The sequence below is a fragment of the Mya arenaria genome, chromosome 13 (assembly GCF_026914265.1).
Source record: "Mya arenaria isolate MELC-2E11 chromosome 13, ASM2691426v1".
NCBI lineage: Eukaryota > Metazoa > Mollusca > Bivalvia > Myida > Myidae > Mya > Mya arenaria.
In genome coordinates this window covers 5,764,626-5,783,757 of record NC_069134.1, presented here as the reverse complement: position 1 = coordinate 5,783,757, position 19,132 = coordinate 5,764,626, and the positions used below count along the sequence as shown (strand labels likewise).

The window sequence follows — 19,132 nt, the reverse complement described above, 5'->3', positions numbered from 1 at the left end:
GTCATATATATCATGTAAACAGGTTGTCCACTAGACAATTTGAGGATACTATGGCATTGGATTGTAAACTGTTTGCCTTTTCCCCTTTTTGTGAGCCGTAGATGTTCTAATAAGTAGGTTCAAGTTTGTGAAAAGATTTATCTGCACTGTAGATAACGGTATGGAACAGGCTCATGAACCTGCTGGTAAGTTGCACTTGACTAGCTGATGGACCTTATTGATTTTGGAGTCAGTAGATCAAAGATCACATGCACAATGATGAAAAGTCTTTGTTCAATAACTAGAGAATAGTATGGTATGGGTTTAATATAACTTTTTATTTAAATTTGAATTTACCAGCAGATGACCGCTTTACCATGAAGGATATCAACTTCATACAATTGGTCAAAGCAACATTACAATAGTTTATGACAAGTTACATAACTCTAAAATAAATATTGCCAGATTAATATCCCTTTGTAAACTTGATAACTCAATTTTAAAGATCTTCACAGACAGTGGGCCCAAATATTCCACCGCTTTGCAAGCTTTGGTGAAATATATATTGATCACTGTAAAATAAGATTACAGTCAAAACTTTTACCAGAATTTTTAAGTTGAATAATGAACGGTCATTATTTGCATTTTATGCAAAATTGAGTTATCTAATTTGATAAATTAAGGTTTCGTAGTTTGGAGACCTTGTATAAATTTTTAATGCAATACATCAAGTAGTTGCTGAGTTACTAACTTATGTGTGGCTACATGCTAAACCTTAACCAAGATTTCTATGTCAATATAATTAAATGATAAAGGACAATAATTTAAATTGTTCAAAATAGAGTTAATTTACTTGATTAAGTAAGTAGGTTAGATGGTTGAGTACTATTGAATAAAGTCTCAATGCAATACATCAAGTAGTTGCTGAGATATTTACCTATGTGAGTTTACATGCAAAACCTTAACAAGATATCCAAGTTGAATAATAAGAGCAATATTTTGCATTATATTCAAAATACATGTAGTGTTGTTATCCAACTTCATTGATTAAGTAGGTTGGATAGTTTGAACACATATCTAGTGTTTCAATGCAATACATGATGAACTTGCTGAGATAATGACTTAAAGGTGCTTACAAAACCTTAAAGAAGGTGTGTCGCCGACGCCTACACTAGTATGGGTAGTATAGCTCTCTAAATTCTTTAAATAGTCAAGCTTAAAAGGAATGAACTTTTCATCACAATTTGAAAAGTTTTGGGAAGAATTAAATGTCACTTGAGGCAGCATTCTAGTTTCTATGTAACATCAGAAAACATAAGGCAAGCTGTTATATTTATTTTAATACATTGTGCACATATAATACATTTTAATATATAAAAATAATTGTAGTTAAATGTACACCAACAATGCTCACAACAAGATATATAATGTTCACAACATGTGCACCTGTCAGCTGAATGTAAAATATTTCAATACGTAATCAAGACATTCAACAATATTCAGCCCTGCAAAACCAATGCTATGGAACCTTTATTATGCAATTATTTTTCCACAGTCTGGGTCTTCGGAATTGAAAACTTAAGCACTTAGGGAAAATGCAGATTTATTCCAAATAGATGAAAACTTTTCCAATATACAATACACTTGTCTTCAATAGAGGGTGTCTATGTACCTTGTGTGATTTTTAAGAAAAACATAATAATGATTTTATTTCTAAAATTTGCTTTTTCAGCTGAAAAAAGCCGTGACTTTTACACCAAATAGTGAATAAGTTCAATGAAAATTCCACATTTGAAATTTTAACTCAAATAGAATATTGCATTTTGAACAATAATAAAAATTCAATAATAACTGAACTTTAATTAAGTAAATAAGTGTCAATCACAAATAACATAATGGTAATTATATTGAACACTCATTCTTTATTAGCATATACACATGTACACATTTGATATATACAAGACCATCCAGGAGTGAACACTTATTCTTGTGTGCAGTCGAACATAGAGCATTACTTGAAAAAAGCCCTAGTTTGGATTTGCTTAACATATGCATATTGTCTCGATGAGTGTCAAGTTTCATTTAATTATCTCGAACAATTTTGGAGTTGTGGTCAATTTTGCACACTGATACTGATGTCAATAAAAACAAAACAAAACAATGACTATCACATTTTCCCTCAACTTTTTCTTAAAAACATTATCACATGAGATAAAAATGATGCAAACATATAAATTTATAGTTATATTTTATTAAATAAGAATATACAAATGTAGTATGTATTGCACAATAAAAATGCTGCTGAAACAGCTAATACGCGTATGGAAGCTAAATGCCACGATGCAACATGCGCATCTTCTACAGTTATATTTCCTTCTGTATCAAAATAGTCTTGTTCCTACAGAATACCTGAATTTTCCAACAACTACATTTTAACCAAGCAAAACTCAAGAAAAATGTTTATTATAATTACTAGTTTTACATCTAATCATCTACTTCAGTCTTCATGCACTAAATACCTCTGATATGTCAAGGTAATTTCCGTTTAGAGAAGGTATTCAATCCATTACAGCTAGACATTAGAACTAAAATGTTTTGTTTTCAGAAAGATTGTCCATCATTTGTTGTATAAATTGCATGTAACATTTTGTCCTATATGTTTCTTTGTGACAAATTCTGGTTATAATTTGTCACGTCTCTTCATATTGGAGGAAATAAAGAATCTCTCTCTACATTATGTATGCAATTTCAAAGACTTGAACCATACAACAAAAAAATACACTTTTGTAAACATGATAGTTGTCTGTTGCTACGGCTTGTAATAAGTAAACACTTCTAACTTTATTGAATTCCAAGATTTTTTTATGATAACCATATAATGGGTGTATATCCAATTAAAAAAATAGTTTTATTAAAATGCATACTCAATTCAATTGCACATTCAACAATAAAGACTTTTTTGTATTTATCTTTCATCTCTCTAGAGCATGTTTTCATTTAATTCAAATCAATGGCTCTAACAATTATTTTTTTGAACCAGCATTCACGAAAACTATAGAATTTTTTTACAACTTGACTTTTTCATAAGTTTGAAATCCAAAGTAAATGATTTTACCACATTTAAGGCTATAACTAGACAATTATTTAAAACATTTCATGTACCCTCTTTGCGCTCAACTGATGATTTTATTGATTTCATAATTGCAACAATGTATTGAATCTAAGACATGTCAGCATTAAAGTATTTTACTACAGTTTGTTGTTAAACCCATGACCATGGTTGCCATAGAGACACACTTCAGTAGTGTACATAATAATAGCATTGATACATGTGTGCAGTAAATGAAGGCTTTTAATATTCATATACTACAAGTATATCTATATATAGTGTTTTGATAACTGTCAATTTCAATTATAAAAGTATTAATATAGGTTAAAACAACATCACACTTAATTGGTCTGAAAATATGACAATATATTAAAGAATGAATATTACCATTGCTACACTATATAAAGCCTTTATAACAAGAGTGTTTATTTTACTTATCTAGTTTCAAATAACAATAAAATGATTCAAAAGATAGAGAATAGTGCATACACTGCTTGGTCCCCATTCATTTTAATACGGTATGTATCTTGTAACAAACTATTATCAGCCCACGTAGAAAATACAATCATTATTTTAAACAAATAAAGAAAACAATTGCGCAGGAATATATCATCAGCTTTTTATGAACATTATGAATTCCTCAAAGCATTAGGTGAGTTGTACTGAAATGTACAATGATTCAATGGCGCTTGCACAGGTGGAAATAAGGATATAAAATAAACATTCAATGGTTTTTTGATGTAAAGAAATGTATCACTTAAATGCTTCTTAGTGTTGCAATAACATAACATGTATAATGTCATGTAGGCTGGACTGGTGATTTTCGGAAACAGTTAAATTTAAATATTACTGGACATGCAAAGCCAGAGTTTTATGTAAAAGTGTTACAATCACAGTGTTGCTGGGTGTCACACACAAGGTTTGATGTTGGCGAGACTGTAGTATGCCAGCTGTACAATACACTAGTATGAAAGCATGTCTTATCTTTTATCGTCTTTCTTCTTCACAGACTGGCGTTTTATGTCTGGTACGGGAAGCTCAAATCCTGACCCTGTAACAAGGAAATAAACTACAACTGTAATACTCTCTTATATTCAGGGAAAACATTTGACCTAAAACATATATTTTCATCATATTCAGCTGATATCCTTCATTATCTTGCATGCTACTTCAGAGAGTGTTATATTAAAATGTGTCTGACTTTGACATGAGGTATTGGTATACGACTGTACATCTATTTGGTTACTGCGCTGCTGTAGATATCTTGTGTACACAATAAGGTTTCGCTTCAGTTTTATAAGATCTTCTCATCAATGTTTTCATAACACTTCTAGCTTTTAGTTTATAATATTCATCTGTTTCTATTACTATAAAGGCCTTTTAATGTAGTCTTGATTTGATATATATATAACCAAACCTCTAGAATCAACTAAATCCCATATTTTGTTTCAGCCATCCACTAGTTATTTTAAAAATTTCATCACACATCATACATAATGAACTCTCAATAACAAACCTCGTTGGTCTAGATTTTTCAGATCTGTGCCCTCATGTTTCAACCGCAGCTTTAAGACGTAATGCATCAACTCCTGTCTAAAAAGTACATGTATGTTATAGAGGTTGCACTTCAAGGTGAATTACAACACAGAGCAGAGCAAAAATAGCTTTAAAACTCAAATAATTACATATTTCGAATCTGTGCTTAAATGAGTAATGGTGAAAATATGCTGAAATGATAAGGCATAAAGACAATGGTAGCAAGCCATTGTATTTAACAATTTTAAGAAAATGCAAGAAAGAATAATAGATGCAAATGTTAGGCTTTTAAGATCAGTAGTACAACATTATTACAATGTATAATAATAGTACCTGTGTTGAAGATTCAAAATACCAATCTTCTCCAACTTGTACTCTGTGAGCCTGATCAGGGATCTCCCTAAAGGTTTAAACAATAGAAGCACCAGCATATAAGTTCCAGAACAAGCTTAAAAGATATTATATGGCTTTAGTGCAATTAAGTACAATTATAAGACTATGAAGATTATATATTTATGACTTGAATATGTAAACAATTTACAATATTTTTAACAGTTTGACACCATAATCAATAGTACATTCTGCTGAATTGTAAGCAATTCCATACATATTAAACAATCCACATTAATCTTTATAAGTGAATACATTTGATCTGATGTTAGTTGGTTATCTAATTAAACATTCATTAAACTAATAGATAACTTACAGTGGCGAGCTCACCATGTCATTTCTTACCTGTGACCTCCTGCTCTAGGAAGAGCTGTCCGTACAGCTCATGGCAGTGGCCGCCATGCTTCTTCAGCCACTTGTTTACATCAGCGCTAGTCCAGAAGTATAGAGGCTTTGTCTTGCTGCGAGTTACCTTCTTTCCGGTGCTAGCAGGCTAAGAGTAAAACAAGACTTCATTTGCTTTTTCCATAACATCAAAGGAATTGTTTCACTGGAAACTATCATAACCTCAAAACTGTCATTACCTCAAAACTGTCATTACCTCAAAACTGACATTACCTTAAGGAGGAATTAATAAATCATATTTCAGGTTAAGTTCATTTAAAACCAATACTAAGCAATAATTATCTAAAATATAAAAATAATATTTAAATCATTTTTAAGTTTTTATTAAGAAAGTGCTGAATTACCAAATGTTATATATAACAGTCTATTATCTGAAGTCGGAATATGACATTAAATATAGAACGTGCAGTTTCATTAACATTTTCTTGGTTCGGCCAATGTATGAGTACAAGTCATAAAATCTAAGATAAGAAGGTATTTTTCAGTATAGATATGAAGTTGAAAATTGATAATACCCTTGGTTCATACATTTGTGGTCCTGTTTTATTGAGTACCTGTACAAACTTACCTTTGCCATGCATGCATGGCTAAGCCTCCTTTGTTGACAATAAACTTTTCATTACTAATACATGAACAAACCCACCTTTGCCATGCATGCATGGCTAAGCCTCCTTTGCCATGCATGCATGGCTAAGCCTCCTTTGTTGACAATATACTTTTCATTACTAATACATGAACAAACCCACCTTTGCCATGCATGCATGGCAAAGCCCCTTTGCCATGCATGCATGGCTAAGCCTCCTTTGTTGACAATATACTTTTCATTACTAAGACATGAACAAACCCACCTTTGCCATGCATGCATGGCAAAGCCCCTTTGCCATGCATGCATGGCTAAGCCTCTTTGTTACCAGTACTTGAGCATTGAGCCATTGACACCTGTTACCTTGACATTTTTCTCTCTCTGACTTGACCATTCAACATACAATATTAACAAAACTTTCTCTTTGGAGTTATGGCCCTTTTTAATATAACAAGTGGTCTGAAGCTATTTTCCATCAGATCCTCATTAAACTTACTCGAGTATTTCCTGATGGAGCTTACTTCCAATATATAATTAAATTCATATTGTCCTCCCAATAACTCCACAGTTGATATTTCATATACTCATAAGGATTATATAGTATTCACTTTTGAGAAGTTAAAAGACAATAATTTTGGAGTCTCAACTTTTTTTTTGTTTTAACAGTTCTAATAAGTAAGTGTTTGAGGAAAAAATAGATATCAGAGTTATATAAATTTATTATCAATTTAATTTTGATTCAAGCAATGGCATATGAGTCCAAACATTTTTATAATGTCATATTGATGTAAAAGTACAACACAGTTTGCGTCAGTGTCACATGTAGCAGAATATCCAGGTCCTCTTGTCTGTTGAAAACTCCCAGATCTGAAAAGTCAATAAAATGCCAATTATTACAAAATATTTATTTATTTTTATATCTATACGAGGTCACAATATTGCAGACTGGAAAAAGTTCCTTAAATGTTAATATTTTGGTTGTTATAATGCCTTTGTGATTTACTATAAAAGTTTGCACAAAGAAACATGCATCTACATCCCCAGTGAGTTAATTGATTGCAATTATCAAAGATTGAATTAAATTATTGCGAACATCAAGTATTAAATCAAGTTATTTGGAACATCAACTATTTAACAACCAAAAAATGCTGTTCTTGGCCATTCGCCTTGCTGGGCTTTCTCCCTTTATTTGATTTGCTAAATTCAACTATAATAACAACAAATAACAGTAAAATGTAAGAGACTGCACAAATTGCTGGTTATAAAACAAGAGCCTTTGTAAAACAGCACACTAATTTTGAATTTGATTAAGTGCATTGAATGAAAGGTATAGAAGTTTTTTTATTTAAATCCCAACTTGGCCTTAACTTTTACTTGCCTAAAACTTAACCAAGTCAATCAGGGGTCATGCTTGTATTAAAGATATGGAGTTATGTAACCTCATTAGGTGATGGTCCTGAACAATTGGGTTAAGTATTAAGTCAATTGAATGAAGGGTATAGAAGTTATTAATAAATATCACAACCTGCCCTTAAACTTTAACCTAAGGTCCATCTCGACAGGGGCCATAAATTGTATAAAATATAATATGGAGTTATTTAAGCTCATTATGTGATGGCTCTGAACAACTGTGTGAAGTATTAAGTCAATTGAATGAATGGTACTGGAGTTTTAAGTGAATATCCCAACTTGCCCTAAAACTTTAACCTGCCCTTAAACTTTAACCTAAGTCAATCAGGGGCCATAACTTGTATTAAGGATAATATGGAGTTATGTAACCTCATTGTGTGATGGTCCTGAACAACTGTGTGAAGTATTAAGTCAATTGAACAAAGGGTATAGAAGTTATTTATAAATATCCCAACCTGCCCTTAAACTTAACCTAAGTTACTTTAACCTAAGTTCCATAGTCCATAGTCAATCAGGGGCCATAATCTGTGTAAAGAATAATATGGAGTTATCTAACCTCATCATGTGATGGCCTTGAACAACTGTGTGTAGTATTAAGTCAATTGAATGAAGGGTATTGGTCTTATAAGTGAAAATCCCAAACTTGCCCTAAAACTTTAATCCGACGCTGGGGCGAGTAGTATAGCCCACCTATTTTTGAATAGTCTAGCTAAAAATCAGTATGCAATAAAAAGTCTAAAACTTACATCTTGGTTCTCAATAAGTCGGTATCTGCAAATTTCTATGCTCAGACTGTACCAGGATAGGATTCGGTGAAGACAGGTAATCCACATTCGGCCTGGCTCTGTAAAATCAGAGCATTACTGATACATAAATCTGAATTTTTATGGCCCCCTTTGAAGAAGAGGGGTATATTGTTTTGCAGATGTCAGTCGATGGGTCTGTCCTTAGGTCCGTCGGTAGAACAAAGCTTGTCTGAGTTTCACAACACCTGGACATAAGGTCATCACACTTTGATTGGTCATACTCATGCTGGACAAATCAGGGGCGTAGCCAGCGTTACGCACCAACGCACGTCTGTAACATCAATTAGAAAAATGGCCAAACATGGGATCAAAGTCGAGGGCTAAGTTATGTATTGACATCAGAATAAAGCCTTAAAGGGATGATCAACTGCTATAAAAGCATTGTTTATCTGTGCTAGATAGCTTAAAGAGCCTAAAAAATCACTTGGTAGTTCCATTTTCCGTTCGGGAGTAGCCCGCCCTGAACCCCCTACGGTTACAGGGATATCCCCCTCCCACATTTGTGCATAACATTCAGTACAGACTGGCTAAGCCCCTGCAAATCAATTGTCCATATAATCCTGACAACATAGCCTGCAGGGGGGGGGGGATATTGTTTAACAAACATCTTTTTAAAATTAGCTTTGAAAGGAAACTGTTTGGGGTTTTTACCAATACACTGAACAGTTCTTTCATCATTTCACATTTTTCTAGTTTAACTTATCCAAACACAATACTGTATAGATATTTTTCATAAATTAAAAATTTGATAAAAAGAAACATTTTTTATATTATTTTTAATAAATAAATAAAAGCCAAAATTCACAATCAATACAAAAATAATATTTATAAACAAAAATATACATACCAGCAGACACTGTCCTGAGAGAATTGGCTGAGTTCCAAAATCTGTGATGTCATCAATACTGCATGTCATGCACATTATGATGTCATCAACTTGAAATTTCCCCTTTGGTGCCCCAGATTATCAGCTACATCACACATGATTTACTTCTGCTGATCATTTGATGTAAACAGGAAAGTTGATGCAGTTTAAGATTTTTGGTTTATGTTGTGGTAAGTAGCAACATTTTTATTTATGAGAAATATATAAAGTGAACTTATTATACAGTATACCACTAGTATTGTTTTTTAATATTAATAACAGTAATAATTTAATATTAATAAATTTGATGGTTGTTTTTATTACTAAAATGAATGTTGCCAGTTGTTATTTGGTTATCAAACATATTCTTAATTAATGAGAAATATAAATTTGGCTGTGATCCATCAGGCTGAGAGGCATGAGGCTCTTAGTATGTTAAATGTGTTTATTTTCTAATTAACGGCATAAACTTGTTTAAGTTTAAACTTATTTTGATGAACTGTCAGTATTATGCACCAGTCAATTGTAACCAAGCCCCACCTCCCCCCCCCCCCCCAAGGTCTAGGGATTAGCAGGGACATCAATTGACCTTCGATCCAGCCAACCCCAGCTAAAACTCCCGTCCTGCAGGGACAAAACGATGGTAAATTTGCACCAAATGCAGCTGCATCACAGGGACCCTGGCCTAGGTAAGGCCCATTCCCCCCCCGCTATATTTAAAGCGAAGACAAAACAACTGCATTCACCCAGCACTGCGTGGCCACCTGAAAGGTAAAACATGGCCCATTTCCCCAACTATCCCCGGTATACCCCCAGACCTGGGGGAGGGGGGGAGGGGCCTTACAATTGACTGGTGCTTAAGATTTGCCACAAATGTAATAAGTTTTAAATTTTTTGTCATTTTTATTCAATTTCTCATGACACTGTAATATTTATTGCTAAGGATTTTCTATGTCAGTATGTAATAAATGTAATAATGACACTTTCTAGGATTACACAAGAAATTTATGATGCTCCTTACTGTGACAAGTGGCAAGTTAATACTATGGATACAGTTATTGCCGGGCATAGTCATGCAAAGCTCCAGACTGATTGGCACTACCAGGGTATGGAAAAAAAGAGGTAAATAATGAAATAATCTGGTTCTACAGTCATCGAAATTAGACTTTTGAATCAACAAGCCCTAATTATTATACTATTTCTTGGCATCAAATTTTTGAACAAACCCTGCTATATAAAATTCAGAATTTGAGCAAGCCCGAAAGACATTTAACCAGTGCAGGGCTTGCAGGCTTGTGCTAATTTCGACCACTGGTTCTATTTTCTTATTTTTCACATGCAGGTTTTAAAATTATTGCAGGGTTCAAATTTAGACTCGCATACTCGCAAATTGCGAGCGGCATTTGCAAATTGCGAGTGACTTTTATTCAAGCTCGCAAAATTTTGCGAGTGGCTTTTTCTAGACCCCAAAATGTTTAAAGGAAAGTAGAATAAACATGAACTTAACTTTGCTACGAAGTCGAGTTCTTACAAACAACCTAAAAGTGGCATGTTTACACTACCAGTTAAAGAGACGACAATATGGAGTCATGCTCTAGTAAGTTTTCAAAAATAGAACATGATATTACAGTCATGATATTAAATCGAACTGTACATAATTTATATTATAAATAATATATCAAAATTTGATGTTTTCGTACAAAAATTAATTTGATTTTCCCTTTTGCAGGTCCTCAACCTCTTTAATGCCAAAACACTAACACAGGTGGTTGTAACCAGCTGTGCCAAACCTGTCCCCTTGGCCAAAATGATCCCGAGCTGGTTTGGTTGTTGGCTCCTTGTAACCGAGGGGAAAAAAACAGTTTGAAAATCTAATTGTTCAGGACAAAGGTATATTTTTGTTATTTTTTTAAAATCTTTTGAGTATGGCCTGCTTTCTTTCTGCAAATTTTGGATCAGTGATGTAAAAAAAATGCCTGAGTCTTACAACCAGTAACAAGCTTTTGCCATTCCAATTTATCTATTTACACAGTCATCGAAATTAGACTTTTGGATCAACAAGCCCAAATTATTATACTATTGCTTGGCATCAAATTTTTGAACAAACCCTGCTATATAAAATTCAGAATTTGAGCAAGCCCGAAAGACATTTAACCAGTGCAGGGCTTGCGGGCTTGTGCTAATTTCGACCACTGTTTACAGTATTGATATCACAAAAAAAATGAAAAAGTAAGCATTGGTGACTAGTATCAGTATTTATAGTGATTTTGTAAAGATATATTATCAATATGTATAAAAAAAAATGAAGTAATAATATTCGAGGAAATTTGTAGCAAGCCTATGAAATTGTGAAGCTTAAATGTAAAAAGTTAAGATCACTGTGGTGTATTTGTTAAATTATATCATAATGGTCCAGCTATTCCAACTAACAGGGGCAGCAATTTTTTCACTTCAAATATTTTCATGATTTTATGTATGTTTGTTTCTTATCATGTGTTTCAATACGGGTCTATTTGTATGCAGGATGTGAGCCAGTTAGCCAGGAGCAGTCTACAAAGTCACAAATGCAGAAAGTGCTGTGTTCTTCGAGAAACAAAAGCTTTCATACAGACAATAACAGGCCTACAAGACTATCTGTGGAGGCAACACTACCTCATCAAATGTTCTTTTTAAAAAAACAAAATACCTCATAGACATAAAAATGCAGTTGAAGGGATTGTACACCAGATTGGCATCAAAAAAAGTTTTTTCTGTAACAAATCTGAGGATTGTCTGTATAATGGAATGTGTTAAGCTGTGATATCATAATTGTAAAAAAGGTACAAAAATGTAAAAAAAAAAATTGTGTCAAAGACCGGATTCAATCCTGTGTCGCCTAAATTGCAGTCCACTGTGCTACGAATGCTTACTTCAAACGAGTGGTATATTTAAACTATTATACCTGATATCACGTGATAGCATTGAATAGCCAATCACGCTTTAGGAATGAATTCTACTAGGTAGACATACCCAGTAATCTTTTTTAATGGAAAGATATGAAACAACTGCTAAACTTAAATAAAATTGTGAACTATGTGGTACTTCAGTTGGTTAGTTTCAATGCATTGTACACATAAATACCAAGTATGTCAGTTTTCGACAATTTTCTTTTTTTCTTGCAAATTAATCATCTGGTGCACAGTTGCTTTAAAGATGTTACTTGTCCTTTGAAATGAAGAAATGTTAATTTCCATAATTATTAAAATACTTCCTCATTTGATCATTTGTTTTAAATCAATGGTGAATGAGATCATTGGTAATTTATTAAATCCAAAGTATACATTTTTTTTGGAACGATTTCATTGAATGAAAATTAAGCATTACATTCTTTATAAACTTATTAACTTTTTTTGAGTTTAGGCCTTTCTTTTTTAATAAATTGGTAAACCGATCTACCGCCCAATTATTTCGAAAAGTCCCCCCTCCTCCAATTTTTTTTTGGGTTATTTGTTTTTTAAAAAAATATTGAAAAAGTGACACTATAACTAAAGGTTGTAATAATATTGACTTTTAATGTGACATTATTTGAAATTGGAAGTGTATAATATGCTTATATAATGATTACAATAACTTAGATTTGAAATTGGTAGGTGAGAACATTGGACTGTAAAGCCAAAAATATGTGTATGACAAAGTGAGCATTTGAACATATCAATATTCATTATAATATTGAGGCATTGCAGACATTTTGTTGCATAAGAAATCAAAGCATTTCAAATGTCATTCATATGTATCTATGAACATGTCTTTCCTTTTTGTTGTTAATTTTTATCGTTTGGTTTTGGGTTTGGCCACAAACGCTGTGAAAAATATATATTCACTTCTATTGTAAAAAAAAGATGAGTATGAAATCCTTTTTTTTTCTTATTTTTCACATCACCACCTGTCTAACATTTTACAAAAGAAATCTGTTGACCAATTTATAAAAAAATGGCCTTATTTTGATATCTGTATTGAGATTGTATCTGTTTAAAACCAATTAGTTTCATTTTTCTTATTCAATATTGATCTTATCCTTATCTTAAAACCAGTGATTTCATTCAGCCTATTGGTCAGCTAAATACACATGCCAATCAAGTCTTAGTTCCTAATCTTAGTTGCTTATTGATTACTGCACATGATCTAAAGGTATTTTGGCATACACTTCTTGAAAAGGTGGCTGTAGTATGTATTGAAATTCTCTATCATAACTTACTGCCAGGATAATACTTTTTAATCACTTTTTAGTGTACATATATCTGTCAACATTGTTCATTTTTGAAAAAAATGAATTAATCATTGAAAATGAGAGGCATGATCATTGAATTTCCTTTGTTAAGAAATAAGTGCAGATTCATGACAGCCAGCAATATTATTTCTTTTGAGATGGCAGTTTCATGTAAAATGGAAAAAAAAAAATATACTTCACATAATACACTTTAAAAGTAGCAGGTTTGTCCATTCTTCATTAATGCATGTAAGCAAATTCTAAAAGTTTTACTTTAATATTTTTATTCTCGAAATATGATTTGCAAAGCATCATAAATAGAATGTTTTTATAAAAGAAAGTCCCATGTGAACATTACTTAAGGCAAAGTCATATTAATTTTACTAAACATTTTGTAAATTATGTGTTCAGTATAATTGCAAATTAAATGTGTGTGTCAGTCAGAACACAGGAAAAATGACATAGTTGTTTGCTCATTCATTAAAAAACATGGAGACAAAACGTATTTTCAAGTATTAACTATGTTTTTGAGGTTGAAACAGATTTTTCTTATATTTTTCTAGTTGACTGCGATTTTGTGGCAATCACAGCAATTTTTAACAATAAAGGCTATTTTGACCAGAATTGTTGGGGTGGGGGGATGTTAAATATCATGAAAAGTATATATAAACTTCGATAAAAATATTCTATTTCAACTGTTTTTCTATTTTTATTTATACTTAACTTGACGTTTACCTCTGGGGCTCAGGATCCAATGAAAGGTCAACATAAGCTCTTTCTTCACACAAAGTTTGGTCATAAAGTGTCAACCCTAAATTAAGATATTCAGTTTTACCCATGGATCTAATGTGGAAATTACACTTGGTCAATGCAAGCTTTGAAAATGGTACCAATAAGTATTAAATGGTTACAAAAATTGTATTTGTCAACAAATGAGGCTTGGTCCATGGATGCATGCATGAACAAAGGTGGATTTGTGCATGTATAGGTAATGAAAAGAGTATTTATCAACAAAGTAGGCTTAGTCCATGCATGCATGGCCAAAGGTTCATGGTTTGTCCATGTATTATAGTGAAAATTTATTTGCCAACAAATTAGTCTTAGAACATGCATGCATGGACAAAGGGGGTTTGTTCATGTATAAGTAATGAAAAGTATATTGCCAACAAAGGAAGCTTGGTCCATGCATGCATGGCAAAGGGGGTTTGTTCATATATAAGTAATGAAAAGTTTGTTGTCAACAAAGGAGGCTTTGCCATGCATGCATGCATGGCAAAGGTTGGTTTGTTCATGTCTTATTAATGAAAAGTTTATTGTCAACAAAGGAGGCTTAGCCATGCATGCATGGCAAAGGTGGGTTTGTTCATGTCTTAGTAATGAAAAGTTTATTGCCAACAAAGGAGGCTTAGCCATGCATGCATGGCAAAGGGGCTTTGCCATGCATGCATGGCAAAGGTGGGTTTGTTCATGTCTTAGTAATGAAAAGTTTATTGTCAACAAAGGAGGCTTAGCCATGCATGCATGGCAAAGGGGCTTTGCCATGCATGCATGGCAAAGGTGGGTTTGTTCATGTCTTATTAATGAAAAGTTTATTGTCAACAAAGGAAGCTTAGCCATGCATGCATGGCAAAGGGGCTTTGCCATGCATGCATGGCAAAGGTGGGTTTGTTCATGTCTTATTAATGAAAAGTTTATTGTCAACAAAGGAGGCTTAGCCATGCATGCATGGCAAAGGGGCTTTGCCATGCATGCATGGCAAAGGTGGGTTTGTTCATGTATTAGTAATGAAAAGTATATTGTCAACAAAGAAGGCTTAGCAATGCATGCATGGCAAAGGTAAGTTTGTATAGGTACTCGATAAAACAGGACCACAAATGTATGAACCAAGGGTATTATCAATTTTCAACTTCATATCTATACTGAAAAATACCTTCTTATCTTAGATTTTATGACTTATACTCATACATTGGCCGAACCAAGAAAATGTTAATGAAACTGCACGTTCTATATTTAATGTCATATTCCGACTTCAGATAATAGACTGTTATATGTATTAATATATATGTTACCGTCTTAAAAACAATCTAACCTGTACTATATTAAAGGGCGTTTTTGTTTTGTTAGTGGATAAAGTGGTACATACATGTATGGAAGTCTTTTTTCCCCAGTTCTTACAATGCTCAATGTTACTTACCTTAGTTGCAGCAACAGAAGCAGGTTCCTGTACTTTCTCATCTCTTGTATCATCAGCCATTCTTGCTAAACTTATCCCCTACATTCAAGACATCCTGGAATGTTCAGTGAAGGATAAGAAGCATAATATTATTCACAAAAACAATGAAATAGGAAGTAAAAACACAATGTCAATGTTTATGAATTACTTCAGTTTGCAGATACTATAACCTTGTAACAATTCCACAGAATTGGATGTGTCGCCTATTCAAAAGGAGCCATCATTTTAATATAGATTTTGTTTAGTTAACATGTTCATCATATTGTTGATACTCCTACTGTGGATGTGGTTAGTTTATTTTTATTCTAAAAAAATTTTTTAACAATGTAAAAAAGTTGAGTAGACAAGTGGACCTTTCTTCCCATATTACTTTTTGGGTCGTGAAACAAATCAAATCAAATTTTATTTTCAATCGGTATGACATAACAGAGAAACCTTAGCTATGAATTATAAGCTATTGACCGACTACATATTGTAACAAGCATATATAACATACAAACAAGTATAACAGCATAAGTGAGCACATTTAAGTATCAATTTTTTTTTACCTTATTAAAGTATTAAAGTAGTGAATTAGCACATGGTAAAGACATAAATACAGATGACAAATACACATTTATATAACCATTTAAAAACTGGGATGCTGGTGCTTATCTTGACCGTAGTTTAAATCTTAATAAAAAACTGAATGGAAAGTAGCACAAGTTTGCATTACTTAAAAGGATACTAAAACACATATCAGCTTCAATTAGATTCAAGATGAACACAGAAATCAGTTTTATTTCCCGTGGAAAAAGGTCAATTGTCTATAATAGGAATAGAATATATGGGAAAAGTGGTCTATGACATTTCTGACGGTGTCATTCATTCAAACATCATACATGCCATAAAATATAGATAAAAATCTCCCGGAATTTAAAAAAAATAAATATTTTTTTTTACATCAGGCAATACAGTAATGACAAAGTGCAACCACAGTATTGGTTGACGGTACATTTCCGAACAGGGCACAAATCCCGTACACCGGCTTTGTTTACCGTGATCTATTATTCGATGATCTAGATCAATACAGAGGCTTGCCTTGGTCACACTTGCGAAGTTTCATCTTGTTTTGTTAAGTATTTTTCTAAAAAAATATCATTCAATGTTAAATGCCATTCAATGTTTATACCTTAAAGATCAAAATGTAGCACATGGGGAAATGACGTCAGAGGGCGCACGCGCATCTTTAGGTTTTGCTAGGTAAAAGATCAAAGGCAAAGAATTATTACTATTTTGGAAAATGAAAAAAATAATCATACTTCTTCCATTCTCTTAAGTTAAGTCTTATTGTCTGAACATCATCATAGATGATAGTATTAAGCAGAATTTTTGAAAGACTTTGGAGGGAGGTAAACCAATTTTATTGTCTCGAAAACTTATTTTTAATGACATATTTTGATCTGCAGGTGCATTACAGTATGACATGACATTGTATCATAAGAATATAATGATTGGTAATCCTATAATAACTTTATAAGCGCGTCGTGATACAGATTAAATGTCAAAAAGACGGAGTTCAATATTTTAAGAAAATTCGATGATATCTTTTTAAATATTGTGAATGGTTCACAACCCAATGATATCAAAATTACAATAAGGCACTAAAATGTCCATCTCAGCAGGCAAAATTAAGCAAATACAATAAATAAATTAGCAAATTTTTGTTTTACCTGATCAACTTCAATGAAAGCTTACAGTATATTTTATCTATGAGAAGAGCAAAAGGATTACAAACAACTATATTTCTTCGAATCGCGGAAGTGAGTTTGTGGGGGGAGGAAGGGGAATGTGGTGGTTGGCACCGAGAAGAAAAGGCGCTATATTTTATGCTTAAATTTTGCATCTCAACCAAAAGGTCATTAAAATTGGGTCCGTTTTATTAAACTTTCTTATTCGTATCAACTTATGTATGGATTTAATACGGGCACACTCAGGGCATTTAAACAAACTGCACATTGTGTTGTCTAAATCAAATCCCTGGAGCAGAAAAATTGGCAAATCTCAGTGGTCGGAGGTCCTCCATGCAGGCATCAAATTCCTGCAAAATGAATTCCGGTCGACTCTATCTTCCGGCAGTTTTTATTAAATTGGCTGCTGCATGATGGCTTTCACATTTGGCCGGTCTGTCGGGAACCACCTGCTGTCTTAAGTCCGGTTTTCACCCATTCACTGCAATAAAATGTATTTATTTAACATTACATTTATACACAAATAAAAAAATGACAATTTAATGTATTTTTATTGAAATGTAATCCGTTTTACACATTTCGTGTACGACATGTATACGACAGATGTTCGGCCGATGAAGAAAAGCCAAAAAATGGGTATTAAACCACTTAAAAACATCAAATAGTGTTTATTGTGAATAATTCATATGTAAGAACATTAAATATTAATGAGAACACTTAATACAATTAAAAACGACAATTGAAAAAAGAGTACCGTATATGTATGTACGGTCGACGTTTGTTTGGCTTAGGTTTTAGTAGTCACGTGTAAAATGCCGCCTGCCCGGAATCATTCGTTGTCTTAAGTCCCCTATATGCGCGCCCGCATCTATGAAAGGCTGGAAGAAATCTTGTAAGTTGTAACCCAACCCATTGGTTCGTATTGTGTGATTTGCTTGTAAGTGAATGTATAATCTATATACACGTCTTCATGTTTACTTTAAGATAACAAAAAACATATGATTCAGCTAAAATATGCGCGTCTCGCCCCATCGCACCCCTGGTGGTGCTTACAATAGATAGGTGCATTATTAAGTTATTTGCTATATGTCGCTCACTGAATACACCGCCATGGAGTGGCAGTCACTGCACATTTAACTGCATCGGGGACAAACATGGCAACGCACCACGGGCACGTTTAAAATAATCATTGATTTTATTCCTATATTGAAATTGTCTTGGTGTCATGGTTTCAATATTTTTCTACACATTTTGAGTGGATACTGAACTTTACACATGCATTAATAAAGGAGAACACAGTTGAAGAAATAAAATGATATGTTTCCATTTCAACAGAATTAAGAAAATAGACATTACGACTAAAATTATTTATTGAACCAGGGTCATAGACACAGGCGCTTTGTGCGTTAATCAGTATTTACAAAAATACCACGACCTCACTTAAATTAATTGTAACCACGCCCCCGCCCCCCCCCCCCCCCCCTCCATGTCCGATGAAAAGTGGGGACTTTGACTTTCGGTCCAGCCAAACACAGGTAAATACCCGTTCTGCGGGGAGAAACTGCTGGTAAAATCCCAAATGCCCCCGCACATCAGGGACATCCTAGGTAAGGCCTATTCCTCGCTATTTTCGGCGCGACCAAGACCACCTCCTTCACTCGGCACCGCGGGGCCAACTGGAAGATAAAAACACGGCCAATTTCCCCCGCTATCCCAGGTATACCCCTGGACCTGTGAGCCGTGGTTACAATTGACTGGTGCATTGTATAAACATCTATGTAAACTATATATACACTATCAAACAAGCCCTAATTTTTTTATTGGAAACTGGTCGTGCATG

At 33.3% G+C, this 19,132-nt stretch overlaps 1 protein-coding gene and 2 long non-coding RNA genes across 5 annotated transcripts; 1 reads left to right on the top strand and 2 right to left on the bottom strand.

The window, feature by feature from the left end:
• Positions 1-1,299: 1,299 nt before the first annotated feature.
• LOC128214447 (sterile alpha motif domain-containing protein 12-like) lies at positions 1,300-17,318 on the bottom strand. 3 transcript variants are annotated; one of them, XM_052920923.1, is made up of 7 exons: positions 17,275-17,292; positions 16,734-16,800; positions 15,524-15,617; positions 5,360-5,507; positions 4,958-5,024; positions 4,605-4,681; positions 1,300-4,139 (listed from the first exon to the last, which is right to left on the bottom strand). In XM_052920923.1, exons 3-7 carry the CDS (start codon positions 15,581-15,583, stop codon positions 4,069-4,071), a joined length of 423 nt encoding a protein of 140 aa, XP_052776883.1. In that variant the 5' UTR covers positions 15,584-15,617; positions 16,734-16,800; positions 17,275-17,292; the 3' UTR covers positions 1,300-4,068. The 3 variants fall into 3 exon arrangements, with proteins under 3 accessions (XP_052776883.1, XP_052776882.1, XP_052776884.1); XM_052920922.1 differs by lacking the exon at positions 16,734-16,800 and having other exon boundaries at positions 17,275-17,318; XM_052920924.1 differs by lacking the exon at positions 17,275-17,292 and having other exon boundaries at positions 16,734-17,215.
• LOC128214448 (uncharacterized) lies at positions 6,783-9,263 on the bottom strand. Its single transcript, XR_008257921.1, has 3 exons — positions 9,066-9,263; positions 8,159-8,256; positions 6,783-6,869 (listed from the first exon to the last, which is right to left on the bottom strand). It is a non-coding gene; the product is annotated as an uncharacterized LOC128214448 (long non-coding RNA).
• On the top strand, positions 10,030-11,988 carry LOC128214449 (uncharacterized). Its single transcript, XR_008257922.1, has 3 exons — positions 10,030-10,205; positions 10,813-10,973; positions 11,607-11,988. It is a non-coding gene; the product is annotated as an uncharacterized LOC128214449 (long non-coding RNA).
• Positions 17,319-19,132: the final 1,814 nt, after the last annotated feature.